The 14,799-nt window shown below is 48.0% G+C and overlaps 1 protein-coding gene across 2 annotated transcripts; it reads right to left on the reverse strand.

Annotated features, from left to right (window-relative positions):
- Positions 1-2,787: 2,787 nt before the first annotated feature.
- l3mbtl4 (L3MBTL histone methyl-lysine binding protein 4) lies at positions 2,788-13,623 on the reverse strand. Of its 2 annotated transcripts, none has more exons than XM_079291556.1 (18): positions 13,567-13,623; positions 12,701-12,758; positions 10,609-10,694; positions 10,015-10,119; positions 9,757-9,892; positions 9,577-9,668; positions 9,348-9,490; positions 9,023-9,099; positions 8,023-8,108; positions 7,746-7,856; positions 7,483-7,597; positions 6,896-6,992; positions 6,662-6,790; positions 6,499-6,576; positions 6,118-6,182; positions 5,196-5,356; positions 4,974-5,036; positions 2,788-4,887 (listed from the first exon to the last, which is right to left on the reverse strand). In XM_079291556.1, the coding sequence occupies exons 2-18, from the start codon at positions 12,726-12,728 to the stop codon at positions 3,961-3,963; spliced, it is 2,499 nt and encodes an 832-aa protein (XP_079147682.1). In that variant the 5' UTR covers positions 12,729-12,758; positions 13,567-13,623; the 3' UTR covers positions 2,788-3,960. The 2 variants fall into 2 exon arrangements, with proteins under 2 accessions (XP_079147682.1, XP_079147681.1); XM_079291555.1 differs by having other exon boundaries at positions 5,196-5,359.
- Positions 13,624-14,799: the final 1,176 nt, after the last annotated feature.

Consider the following 14,799-nt stretch of genomic DNA (forward strand, 5'->3'; position numbering starts at 1 on the left):
AGAGAGAGACAGGTAGAGGGACAGAGACAGGTAGAGAGGGAGACAGACAGGTAGAGGTAGAGAGAGACAGGTAGAGGGACAGAGAGACAGGTAGAGGGACAGAGACAGGTAGAGGGAGAGAGAGACAGGTAGAGGGACCGAGAGACAGGTAGAGGGAGAGAGAGAGACAGGTAGAGGGACAGAGACAGGTAGAGAGGGAGACAGACAGGTAGAGGTAGAGAGAGACAGGTAGAGGGACAGAGAGACAGGTAGAGGGACAGAGACCGGTAGAGGGACAGAGAGACAGGTAGAGGGACCGAGAGACAGGTAGAGGGAGAGAGAGAGACAGGTAGAGGGACAGAGGGATAGAGAGACAGGTAGAGGCCCAGAGGGAGAGAGAGACAGGTAGAGGGAGAGAGAGACAGGTAGAGGGAGAGAGAGACAGGTAGAGGGACAGAGACAGGTAGAGGGACAGAGAGACAGGTAGAGGGACAGAGACAGGTAGAGGGAGAGACAGGTAGAGGGACAGAGGGAGAGAGAGACAGGTAGAGGGAGAGACAGGTAGAGGGACAGAGGGAGAGAGAGACAGGTAGAGGGAGAGAGACAGGTAGAGGGACAGAGGGAGAGAGAGACAGGTAGAGGGAGAGAGACAGGTAGAGGGACAGAGACAGGTAGAGGGACAGAGAGAGACAGGTAGAGGGAGAGAGAGACAGGTAGAGGGACAGAGACAGGTAGAGGCAGAGAGACCGGTAGAGGGACAGAGACAGGTAGAGGCAGAGACAGGCAGAGAGACAGAGACAGGTAGAGGGACAGAGACAGAGGTAGAGGCAGAGAGACAGGTAGAGGGACAGAGAGACAGGTAGAGGTACAGAGACAGTTAGAGGCAGAGAGACAGGTAGAGGGACAGAGACAGGCTGGTTATCTTCTTGTGAAAAACATTTCAACATGTAATGTACGTGGACAAAGAGACACTGATTTATTATCATGACCTCATTAAAGTTACCTAAAGCATCTCTATGACTTGACCACAAATGACCACAGAGACACAAAACAACCTCAAAGAGACAAAACAAGTGCCTACATCTCCCAACATGCATTGGAGCTCCTCCACAGGAGAGTCTCTGTGACTCACGTGTTCCTCCTCCACCTCCTAATATACTGATCAATACATCAGTCCTTCAGTCCATTCAACAACATAGTCCAGAGAAGACAAGACCAGCAACAAACACACACACACACACACACACACACACACACACACACACAGACACACACACACACACAGACACACAGACACACACACACACAGACACACACACACACACACAGACACACACACACACACAGACACACACACACACACACACACACACACACAGACACACACACACACACAGACACACACACAGACACACACACACAGACACACACACACACACACACACAGACACACACACACAGACACACACACACAGACACACACACACACACACACACACACAGACACACACACACACACAGACACACACACACACACACAGACACACACAGACACACAGACACACACACACACACACACACACACACAGACACACACACACACACACACACACACACACACACACACACCAGTGCTGTACCGCTGGTCTGTCAGCACTACTGCAGCATGTTGATCGACAGCAGAACACAGAACCAATCAGAATGAGATCTCACCGTTTGAGCTCCAGTCTCTTCATGTTTCTCCTCTTTTCTCTTCATCCTCCTGCTGCTGCTGCTCGTCTTTAAATGTGTCCTCTCATCATCTCCCCCTGTTCTCTGTCTCTTTCTCTCTCCCTCCCTCCCTCCTCTGCAGTGATGTTGAGTGTAAATGAATTTCCTCCTCCAGAGAGAGAGACACAGGTTCTTCCCACGAACACCCCACAACCTGTCTGTCCCCGTGAACCTGTTTTTCCCCGTAGACCTGTCTGTCCCCGTAGACCTGTCTGTCCCTGTAGACCTGTCTGTCCCTGTGAACCTGTCTGTCCCCGTGAACCTGTTTTTCCCCGTAGACCTGTCTGTCCCCGTAGACCTGTCTGTCCCTGTAGACCTGTCTGTCCCTGTGAACCTGTTTGTCCCTGTGAACCTGTCTGTCCCTGTGAACCTGTCTGTCCCTGTAGACCTGTCTGTCCCTGTCTGTCCCTGTCTGTCCCTGTATACCTGTCTGTCCCCGTGAACCTGTCTGTCCCCGTGAACCTGTCTGTCCCCGTAGACCTGTCTGTCCCTGTAGACCTGTCTGTCCCTGTGAACCTGTCTGTCCCTGTAGACCTGTCTGTCCCTGTGAACCTGTCTGTCCCCGTGAACCTGTCTGTCCCCGTAGACCTGTCTGTCCCCGTAGACCTGTCTGTCCCCCCGTGGGTCTGTAGGGATCAGGGTCTGTACGGATCAGGTTCTCTACGGATCAGGGTCTCTACGGATCAGGGTCTGTACGGATCAGGTTCTCTACGGATCAGGGTCTCTACGGATCAGGGTCTGTACGGATCAGGGTCTCTACTGATCAGGGTCTATATGGATCAGGGTCTGTACGGATCAGGGTCTGTACGGATCAGGGTCTCTACTGATCAGGGTCTCTACGGATCAGGGTCTGTACGGATCAGGGTCTCTACGGATCAGGGTCTGTACGGATCAGGGTCTGTACGGATCAGGGTCTGTACAGGGAATCCTGTGGTCCCCCCAGGACAGAGACCAGGACACAGAGTGATGGACGGGCCTCCTGAACGAGCTGAAAAGAAACGGTGGAATCAAAGTGCTCAACATCTCGGCTTCAAGAGAAACTTTATTCATCTCATCAAACATGGACAGAGACAGCAAAGAAGAACAAACAGACTGAGCGTGTGCAGCCGAGCCTCCACCCTCTGTGACATCACAGTGACATCACCGAGGAGGAGTCAGGGTGAACTACAAATATATATATAAACTTTAAAATAGAAATCTCTAGAGGTACAATAGATACTCTTCATAATACTACAGAGAATATGATTATAAATATAAAGCCGATGACGTCTCCCTTCACAAACTGACCAATCGCAGCAGAGGAGGCGGGACTTCTGAATGTCGTCGCTGCCATTGGTCGTAAAGGTCACCTGACAGGAAGTGACGAACCGGCATCGAACAGTCTGATGAGTCAAATCCTGAGAGTTCCGAGGCAAGAATGACGTCACATCTTTAAAGTGACATTACCGTGGGGGCGGAGCCACGGTGTGATGTCATCGAGCGTCACCTGTGAGGCGTTTATTCATGAGCCCTTAGATTCTGGTTTATTAGGACTTAATATCTTATTATAATGAAAACCGTCAGATGACACTTTTCACAATTAAACCTTTTATTCATAATTAAGACACTTATTTATTAATCAGACCCTTTTCTCATTTTTATTATTATGAGACCGTTAAGACTTTTTCCAAATAAATATTAAACTGTCTCAGTTTTTCTTTGGTAAATGGCTTTTTAATCTGCATGTATTAACATTTCATTTGCTTTTTGTTTTGTTTACCTGATAAATATGAAGTTGTTAACAAAAACACATTTTCACAAACACAGAAACATGAATTATTCATAAGGATTATAGATCAGATATCAGTTTCCTGTGTTGTAGTGTTTTTTAAGGTCTAAGCCAATCAATCAGCTGGCAGCATTCATGAGTTCAAAAAGATTAAAGTTTTTTTTGTGGAAAATTCAATAAAACTTTATGAATATTGCAAACGACTTCGTGTTGTCAGGTGGAGGTGTTTCTTTATTCTGTTACAGGAGGAAATGTGAGTCCATTTCAGATGCACCTGTCTGAAGTTCACACCTGCTGGAGTGGAGCTCATGTGCTCCTGGTGATGAAATTCAACAAACTTTCTATTTGTGTCTCGTTTTCTTCTTTTTGATGAACGTCACATGACGGCGAAAACACCTGAGATTATAGCCGAGTCATCAGAAATTAAAATCTGATAAAATCTGTTATTGGCTCCGGTCCTCGGCCTGTGATTGGCTCCGGTCCTCGGCCTGTGATTGGCTCCGGTCCTCGGCCTGTGATTGGCTCCGGTCCTCGGCGTGCCATCGGACCCAATCCTCGGCCTGTGATTGGCTCCGGTCCTCGGCGTGCCATCGGACCCAATCCTCGGCCTGTGATTGGCTCCGGTCCTCGGCGTGCGATTGGACCCAATCCTCGGCCTGTGATTGGCTCCGGTCCTCGGCGTGCGATTGGACCCAATCCTCGGCCTGTGATTGGGTCCGGTCCTCGGCGTGCCATCGGACCCAATCCTCGGCCTGTGATTGGCTCCGGTCCTCGGCGTGCCATCGGACCCAATCCTCGGCCTGTGATTGGCTCCGGTCCTCGGCGTGCGATTGGACCCAATCCTCGGCCTGTGATTGGCTCCGGTCCTCGGCGTGCGATTGGACCCAATCCTCGGCCTGTGATTGGCTCTGGTCCTCGGCGTGCGATTGGACCCAATCCTCGGCTTGTGATTGGCTCTGGTCCTCGGCGTTCGATTGGACCCAATCCTCGGCTTGTGATTGGCTCTGGTCCTCGGCGTGCGATTGGACCCAATCCTCGGCCTGTGATTGGCTCCGGTCCTCGGCGTGCGATTGGACCCAATCCTCGGCCTGTGATTGGCTCTGGTCCTCGGCGTGCGATTGGACCCAATCCTCGGCTTGTGATTGGCTCTGGTCCTCGGCGTTCGATTGGACCCAATCCTCGGCTTGTGATTGGCTCTGGTCCTCGGCGTGTGATTGGACCCAATCCTCGGCCTGTGATTGGCTCCGGTCCTGGGTGTGTTTGAACATCAGGATGGAGTTGTAAATTTTGAGGGCGGGACCAAGTTTGATTGACAGGATCCTGACAATGTCCCGTTGGGAGAGTAGAAGGAAGGCCCGACCATCGATTTGCTAGACCGACGGAAGCAGGAACCAATGAGATCACAGCAGGTTCAATGTGATGAGTTAAATCTACAGCAGCTGATTGGTCATCTTACCTCATCTCTGAACTGTTTGGCCTGTTCTTCACAACCAGGAAGAGACTCAATGAAGTCTGACACCTGCAGAGACACAGACAGGTTAGAGAGAGACAGAGAGGTTAGAGACGGACAGAGAGGTTAGAGAGAGACAAAGAGGTTAGAGAGAGACAAAGAGGTTAGAGAGAGACAAAGAGGTTAGAGAGGGACAGAGAGGCAGGTCCCTGTCTGTCTCTCTCTGACCTGCTGGACGCTCCAGTGTCTGACGGTCTCTGCGTGGACTCCGGAGACGCCCGGTAGCAGTTTGCGGTGTTGCTCCCAGCAGAGAGACAGGTCGCGGCTGGGCTGCGCCGACATGGCCGACAGGAAGACAGACTGGTGGAGGGCGGCCTGCAGACTGGACTCTGCTGGTGGAGAGACAGACAGGTCAAAGAGACAAGTCTCTGAAACAACACCTTAACACCTCAGTGATTTATGATTCTACTTTGAGCTAATTGAACTGTGACTCACGGCGTTAGTAGAATAATCCTTAGCACTATGCTAATCGGTAGCAGAATGCTAATTCTTAGCACAATGCTAAACGTTAGCACCTCAGTGTTGTGGTCCCGTTTCTGGTTCAGACCCGTCCATCAACAAACACAATCCAGTCTGAACCACATTAAAACGTTAAGAATCAGGAGACCTGTCTCACCCCACAGCAGTGAGACAGGCATCACGTGACCAGAGACAGGAGGACCTTCACAACCAACACCGCTGTTACCATGGTGAGCTATCTCCATGGAAACAGCCACTTCATTGGCCTGCTGTTTCCATGGAAACACAATGAGGAGAGAAAGAGAGAGAGAGACAGAAAGAGAAAGACAGACAGAGAAAGAGAGACAACGTCAACGAAAGCGTTCGACGTCAACGAAAGCGTTCGACGTCAACGAAAGCGTTCGACGTCAACGAAAGCGTTCGACGTCAACGAAAGCGTTCGACGTCAACGAAAGCGTTCGACGTCAACGAAAGCGTTCGACGTCAACGAAAGCGTTCGACGTCAACGACAGCGTTCGACGTCAACGACAGCGTTCGACGTCAACGACAGCGTTCGACGTCAACGACAGCGTTCAACGTCAACGAAAGCGTTCGACGTCAACGAAACTGTTCTACGTAGATTAAACTGTACCTGGTGTGATGTGAAGCTCCTCCTCTTCCTGTTTCACACGGAGGAATTTGGTTGGATGGGAGAGTCTGGGGGGCGGAGCCAGTGGAGGAGAAGAAGTCATGACAAAATAAAGACAAATAGTTTTATCAAGTGACTGAATGTGTTCTGATTCCTCTGCTTCTCTCTGCTGAAACAATGATCCGTTATCGATCCGTTATTGATCCATTGCTGATCGTTATTGATCTGTTATTCTGACTCTGATGGTATCTAGCCAGCTGTCGTCGCAAAAAAGTTCATTGGAATTTAATTCCAAACGAATAACTTAAATTTCAAATTTGTTATTTTAACATTAAAAGTAAAATATAAAAGGAGTCAAAGTGAGTTTCTGTCTGTCTGACCGACCTGTCTGTCTGTCTCCTTCTCTTCCCCAGAGGAAGCAGCAGGGTCTGGTCTCTGGGCTCCGTCTTCACCTGGACACACCTGAAAGAACGTCTTTGTCATTAAAAGGTTTTGTAACATGCTGTAATTTATTCGTGAATTCATTTATTCGTGAATAAATGGCTACCTGTCTGACTGGTTGCCGTGGTGATACATGGTGACAGGTACGAGGGTGATGACTCTCTCTCCTCCCAGCCTATCAGGAAGCAGCACCTCCTTGCGCATATTAATGTCCGAGTACGGACACCCGAAGGCACTGGGAGGAGGAGGGGGGGGGGGGCACACAAACATGAGTCAGCAGAAATAAAACACGAGTCAGCAGACAGAAACATGACTCGGCAGGTGTGTCTGTACTGTGTACCTGTGGTGTCCGGTGTATTTGGCTCCTTTAATATGTCCGACTCCTCTGCAGCCACGAGTGGGACAGACACCCTGAGAGGGAGACATGGGGGAGGAACCTGTCTCACACACAGCGGAAAAACAGAAACACTGTTAGAATCTAGACTCTGTCTGACTCGTCTCTCTCTGACCTGTCTCTGTCTGACCCGTCTGTCTGATCCGTCTCTCTCTGACCCGTCTGTCTGATCCGTCTCTCTCTGACCTGTCTCTGTCTGACCCGTCTGTCTGATCCGTCTCTCTCTGACCTGTCTCTCTCTGACCCGTCTCTCTCTGACCCGTCTGTCTGATCAGTCTCTCTCTGACCCGTCTGTCTGACCCGTCTGTCTGATCCGTCTCTCTCTGACCTGTCTGTCTGATCCGTCTCTCTCTGACCCGTCTGTCTGATCCGTCTCTCTCTGACCCGTCTGTCTGACCCGTCTGTCTGATCCGTCTCTCTCTGACCTGTCTCTCTCTGACCCGTCTCTCTCTGACCCGTCTGTCTGATCAGTCTCTCTCTGACCCGTCTGTCTGACCCGTCTCTGTCTGACCCGTCTCTCTGACCCATCTGACCTGGGGGGGGTTCCAGAGGGTGTCCTGTGCGTTGACACCAGCCCATAGGATGAAGGTCCCAGAGGTCGCTGTCACTCCAGACGTCAAACTGCTGCGACCAGCCGTCATAATGAACCTGCAGGTGAACACACCTGGTGATGTCATTGCACAGTCCATGACATCACACAGGTAGACAGACGGGTAGACAGACGGGTACACAGACGGGTACACAGACGGGTACACAGACGGGTACACAGACGGGTACACAGACGGGTCCGACGTACCTTCACTCTGTAGTCTTCTGTATCCATTACCGTGGCGACGCGGATCAACATGGGGTTCTTCCTGTCGACGGCCTCCAGTTTCTGGTTCACCAGGAACCCGTGTGGAGCTCTCTGATTGGTCGAAAATACACCCGTCAATCATCACATCATCTGAGTGAAGGCTTCTCTAACTCCTTCTTTCCTCATTGTTTCCTTCTGTACATTCTTGTTTCCTTCTCTACCTCCTTGTTTCCTTCTCTAACGCCTCCTTTCCTTCTCTACCTCCTTGTTTCCTCACCAGTGTGAAGGCTGAACTGGGAGCAGCGGTGGAACCAGTTTGCTGAAGGTATTCCTCCCACAGGAAGTTCTCTGGGTTTGGGTGTCCTGAAAAACAGAAGTATCCATAACCAGTATTACTCAGAGTACTACAGAGTGTGTACTATGTGAGTGTATACTATGTGAGTGTGTACTACAGAGTGTGTACTACAGAGTGTGTACTATGAGTGTGTACTACAGAGTGTATACTATGCGAGTGTGTACTACAGAGTGTATACTATGTGAGTGTGTACTACAGAGTGTGTACTACAGAGTATGTACTATGTGAGTGTGTACTACAGAGTGTATACTGTGCGAGTGTGTACTATGTAAGTGTGTACTACAGAGTGTGTACAAGTGTGTACTATGAGAGTGTGTACTACAGAGTGTATACTACAGAGTGTATACTATGCGAGTGTGCACTACAGAGTGTGTACTATGTGAGTGTGTACTACAGAGTGTGTACTATGCGAGTGTGTACTACAGAGTGTGTACTATGCGAGTGTGTACTACAGAGTGTGTACTATGCGAGTGTGTACTATGCGAGTGTGTACTACAGAGTGTATACTATGTGAGTGTGTACTACAGAGTGTGTACTATGCGAGTGTATACTATGAGAGTGTGTACTACAGAGTGTGTACTATGTGAGTGTGTACTACAGAGTGTGTACTACAGTGTATACTATGCGAGTGTGTACTACAGAGTGTACTATGCAAGTGTGTACTACAGAGTGTGTACTATATGAGTGCGTACTATGCGAGTGTGTACTATGCGAGTGTGTACTACAGAGTGTATACTATGTGAGTTTGTACTACAGAGTGTGTACAACAGTGTGTACTATGTGAGTGTGTACTACAGAGTGTATACTATGTGAGTGTGTACTACAGAGTGTGTACTATGTGAGTGTGTACTACAGAGTGTGTACTATGTGAGTGTGTACCACAGAGTGTGTACTATGTGAGTGTGTACAACAGAGTGTGTACCCTGAGGAGCAGTGAGAGGTCGTCCCTGTTTTTCACACCAGCCCACAGGATGGATGTAGGGACTCCTGCTGTCACACCTGATCCATCCAATGAGAATCAATCAATAAGTACCTTCAGTCTCATACAAACACACTTTACTGTCACCATTTACTGCTAATGTACAGCACTGTACTGTGACACTATCAGTACTACCTCTGCTACTCCTTCTCTTACTTAATCCTCACTAGTTAACAACTAAACATGTTAACTTTCTCTAGTTTCACTCGTCTCTGACCTGTCTGTCTGCCCGTCTCTGACCTGTCCGTCTCTGACCTGCCCATCTCACCAGTAGTCATATGTGTCGTCCCAGTTGTCGAAGTGAACCAGGAAGTGGTCATCGATGACATCAGCGACGGAGGCGACGCAGACGAGTCCGGGGTTCTTCCTGTCGACCGCCTCCAACTTCATCCCCACACTGAACCCACAGCTCTGACAGACAGACAGGCAGAGAGAGAGAGACAGGTGGTGAGATCAAACCCACAGACAGGTGAACAGACAGACAGGTGTATACTGACTGCAGTGCGACAGGTGAACAGGGTCGCGGGGGCAGCATGAGAGCCTGTAGACTGAAGGTAATGCTGCCAATCAAAAGCTGTCTCACTGTGGCCTGTAAAGAGAGAGACAGACAGGTTGGTTGAGTGGTGTCACCTGTGTCAGGTGGTCCTCTGTGAGGGGGCGGGGCTACCTGTAATCACCTTTGGGGGGGTGGAGCTTGTGGTTGTTGTCTTTACACCAGCCTGTCTGTCTGATATCGGCTGAGTCAGAGTTTACCCAGAAGTCATAGCACTCAGAGTACCCGTCGATATGGAGGCGGAGCCGACAGCCAATCACCTGAGAGAGAGAGAGAGAGAGACAGGAGACCTCAGACAGGTGTGTGTGTGTGTGTGTGTGTGTGTGTGTGTGTGTGTGTGTGTGTGTGTGTGTGTGTGTGTGTGTGTGTGTGTGTGCATTACCTCGGCCACGGTCAGCACACAGAACATAGACGGGTGCAGCGGGTCGACGCCCTCCAGCTTCATCCCAACTTTAAAACCAGTCCTCCTACTGGGAACACACTGGGACTGAGAGGGGGGGGGGGAGCGAGAGAGAGAGAGAGAGAGACAGAGAGAGAGGTCAGTGTCGGTAGTCATATTGATTGATTAAAGAAGAATGTATAGTGTTTAATGTTTAGTGTGTCTTACCTGTGTGTGTGTGTTACCTGTGTGTTACCTGTGTGTGTGTGTTACATGTGTGTGTATGTTACCTGTGTGTTACATGTGTGTGTGTGTGTGTTACCTGTGTGTGTGTGTGTGTTACCTGTGTGCTACATGTGTGTGTGTGTTACCTGTGTGTGTGTGTGTGTGTTACCTGTGTGCTACATGTGTGTGTGTTACCTGTGTGTGTGTGTGTGTTACCTGTGTGTTACCTGTGTGTGTATGTTACCTGTGTGTTACATGTGTGTGTGTGTGTGTGTGTTACCTGTGTGCTACATGTGTGTGTGTGTGTTACCTGTGTGCTACATGTGTGTGTGTGTTACCTGTGTGTGTGTTACCTGTGTGTGTGTGTGTTACCTGTGTAAACAGTGACAGAGGAGCAGCTTCAGTTTTCTGTTCGTTCAGGTACTGCTGCCAGGACCAGGACCGTCTCTTTACACTCACTGAACACACACACACAGTCTCACATCAACTCGTTATATCATGCCATTAACATCATTAAACTGCAGCTAACTGTCAACTAGTGGAGCTCACTGCTAACTGTTTACTAGGGCAGCTAACTGTTTACTCGTGCAGCTAACTGTTTACTCATGCAGCTAACTGTCTACTAGTGCTGCTAACTGTCTACTAGTGCTGCTAACTGTTTACTAGGGCAGCTAACTGTTTACTCTTGCAGCTAACTGTTTACTCATGCAGCTAACTGTTTACTCGTGCTGCTAACTGTCTACTAGTGCTGCTAACTGTTTACTCATGCAGCTAACTGTCTACTAGTGCTGCTAACTGTCTACTAGTGCTGCTAACTGTTTACTAGGGCAGCTAACTGTTTACTCTTGCAGCTAACTGTTTACTCATGCAGCTAACTGTTTACTCGTGCTGCTAACTGTCTACTAGTGCTGCTAACTGTCTACTAGTGCTGCTAACTGTCTACGAGTGTTGCTAACTGTTAACTAGGACAGCTAACTGTTTACTCATGCTGCTAACTGTTTACTGGTGCTGCTAACTGTTAACTAGGGCAGCTGACTATTTACTAGTGCTGCTAACTGTTTACTAGTGCAGCTAACTGTTTACTGGTGTTGCTAACTGTTAACTAGGACAGCTAACTGTTTACTAGTGCTGCTAACTGTTAACTAGGACAGCTAACTGTTTACTCATGCTGCTAACTGTTTACTGGTGCTGCTAACTGTTAACTAGGGCAGCTGACTATTTACTAGTGCTGCTAACTGTTTACTAGTGCAGCTAACTGTTTACTGGTGTTGCTAACTGTTAACTAGGACAGCTAACTGTTTACTAGTGCTGCTAACTGTTCACTAGGGCAGCTAACCGTTTACTCATGCTGCTAACTGTTTACTAGTGCTGCTAACTGTCTACTAGTGCTGCTAACTGTTTACTCATGCAGCTAACTGTCTACTAGTGCTGCTAACTGTCTACTAGTGCTGCTAACTGTTTACTAGGGCAGCTAACTGTTTACTCTTGCAGCTAACTGTTTACTCATGCAGCTAACTGTTTACTCGTGCTGCTAACTGTCTACTAGTGCTGCTAACTGTCTACTAGTGCTGCTAACTGTCTACGAGTGTTGCTAACTGTTAACTAGGACAGCTAACTGTTTACTCATGCTGCTAACTGTTTACTGGTGCTGCTAACTGTTAACTAGGGCAGCTGACTATTTACTAGTGCTGCTAACTGTTTACTAGTGCAGCTAACTGTTTACTGGTGTTGCTAACTGTTAACTAGGACAGCTAACTGTTTACTAGTGCTGCTAACTGTTAACTAGGACAGCTAACTGTTTACTCATGCTGCTAACTGTTTACTGGTGCTGCTAACTGTTAACTAGGGCAGCTGACTATTTACTAGTGCTGCTAACTGTTTACTAGTGCAGCTAACTGTTTACTGGTGTTGCTAACTGTTAACTAGGACAGCTAACTGTTTACTAGTGCTGCTAACTGTTAACTAGGACAGCTAACTGTTTACTAGTGCTGCTAACTGTTCACTAGGGCAGCTAACCGTTTACTCATGCTGCTAACTGTTTACTAGTGCAGCTAACTGTCTACTAGTGCTGCTAACTGTTTACTAGTGCTGCTAACTGTTAACTAGGACAGCTAACTGTTTACTAGTGCTGCTAACTGTTCACTAGGGCAGCTAACTGTTTACTCATGCTGCTAACTGTTTACTCATGCAGCTAACTGTTTACTCATGCTGCTAACTGTTTACTCATGCTGCTAACTGTTTACTAGTGCAGCTAACTGTTTACTAGTGCTGCTAACTGTTTACTAGTGCTGCTAACTGTTTACTAGTGCTGCTAACTGTTTACTAGTGCTGCTAACTGTTTACTAGTGCAGCTAACGGTCCAGGGTTATTGATCCTTTACAGAGGTTAAACTAATCTGAACAGAGAGCCAATCAGAGAGCAGGGTTTCCCCCAGGTGGACCAGGTGTGTATGTATGTGTGTTACCTTGAGTGCTGCTGACTTTGTTCTTCATCTTCTGTTCTTCTTCTTCTTTGGTTGTTTTCTGGTGATGAGACGCATCATTAGAACCTCAGACAGGAAGTCTGTAAATATTTATTGATCATTTTTCTCCTTCTTCCGGTTAGGTGACTCCAGGTGAGTTTATGGCAGACCCCTCCACACAGGTGTCACAGCAGGTCATCAAGCACAAAGTTCAGTTATTATACACACATATAGACATATATATATACTACATGCAGTATCAGTACCAGTTGTGTCTGTGTGAGCATAAAAAGTGAATGGATTCTGGTTTCCTGATCCATCCCATAAATACACTCATCATCTTCATCATGACCGGAAGTGACTCCATTTAAACTCAAACTCACTAACAGGAAATAAACACATGCCGCTTCAAAATAAATGTATATCTGCAGCTGAAGAATCAGATTTAAATTATTTAAAATGGTTAGCTATACATCAGAGAGCATCATCAACATTCATCACTTCTGTTTTTCACATTAAAACAATAAGAATATTATCGTTAAAATGTGCAAAGACACCACAGAAGAAGAGTGTCTGCACGTGACTAAATGCACTGTTTCTTTGTGTCGGTATTTATACTTTTCTAAAGAAACAATAAACTTGGGTCACAATTCGAACTCTTATTGTGAAAGTCTGACCGGACGTGTCGTCCTGTTAGCGCTGACTGATTGAATCAGGAAACAACAAACAGCGGTGATCCGCGGGCCTCTCCGGCGGCCGACGGCTTCCTGTGAGCGGCTTCAGTAGCAGCAGAGAGCCGCTGAGAGGAACCGGAGGACCGGGGAGGCGGTACCGATAGTACCGGTACCGAGCGGTTAAACAACACTTACCGTCACTGATGATCCACCTTACTCTGCTGCTGACAGCAACACAACACGGAAACAAAGAGAAGAACAGCCCACTGCGCATGCTCCAAGGGGAGGGAGAGAGAGAGAGAGAGAGAGAGAGAGAGAGAGAGAGAGAGAGAGAGAGAGAGAGAGAGAGAGAGAGAGAGAGAGAGAGAGAGAGAGAGAGAGAGAGAGAGAGAGAATGCGCAGTGTTGAAGTTGACAGCAGATGTCTAGGTTCATTCTTCTATCGTATTCTACATCAAAGAATACTACATTTCCTTCACAAACACTCCATCTTGAGGAAAAGCTAACCGACCATGTATATACCTTCACACTGTAACGAACAAACATGTCCACCAAACACAACATGCTGAAGTCTTCTCTTGTTTATTGATGTGGAGAAAGCGTTGGACTCTATTAGTCATGAAGGCTCTATGACAGACTTGTACAGCGTGGGACAGGAGGAGCATGTACCATCACCAGAACAGAGGTGCTGCTCATGTGGACTTCATTCAACGTGTCAATGAAGTGTTGGATCAATGTGCTGCTCCTGGGCTCTCCCTCCTACAGAGAGAGAGAGAGAGGACGTGACCTGGTTCTACTGTCTCCTACTGGACCAGGACGACAGCAACATCTGGACACAGTAGAACAGTTCAGTCACATCTGGACACAGTAGAACAGTTCAGTCACATCTGGACACAGTAGAACAGTTCAGTCACATCTGGACACAGTAGAACAGTTCAGTCACATCTGGACACAGTAGAACAGTTCAGTCACATCTGGACACAGTAGAACAGTTCAGTCACATCTGGACACAGTAGAACAGTTCAGTCACATCTGGACACAGTAGAACAGTTCAGTCACATCTGGACACAGTAGAACAGTTCAGCCACAGCTGGACACAGTAGAACAGTTCAGCCACATCTGGACACAGTAGAACAGTTCAGCAACATCTGGACACAGTAGAACAGTTCAGTCACATCTGGACACAGTAGAACAGTTCAGTCACATCTAGGATAGGAGAAGGAGATAGGACGTACAGAAGGGGATAGGAGAAGGAGATAGGACGTATAGGAGAAGAAGATAGGAAGTATAGGAGGAGATAGGACGTATAGGAGAAGGAGATAGGACATATAGGAGAAGGACATAGGAAGTATAGGAGAAGGAGATAGGAAGTATTGGAGAAGAAGATAGGACGTATAGAAGGAGATAGGATAGGAGAAGGAGATAGGAC

Source organism: Melanostigma gelatinosum (assembly GCF_949748355.1).
Source record: "Melanostigma gelatinosum genome assembly, chromosome: 20".
NCBI classification, from domain to species: Eukaryota; Metazoa; Chordata; class Actinopteri; order Perciformes; family Zoarcidae; genus Melanostigma; species Melanostigma gelatinosum.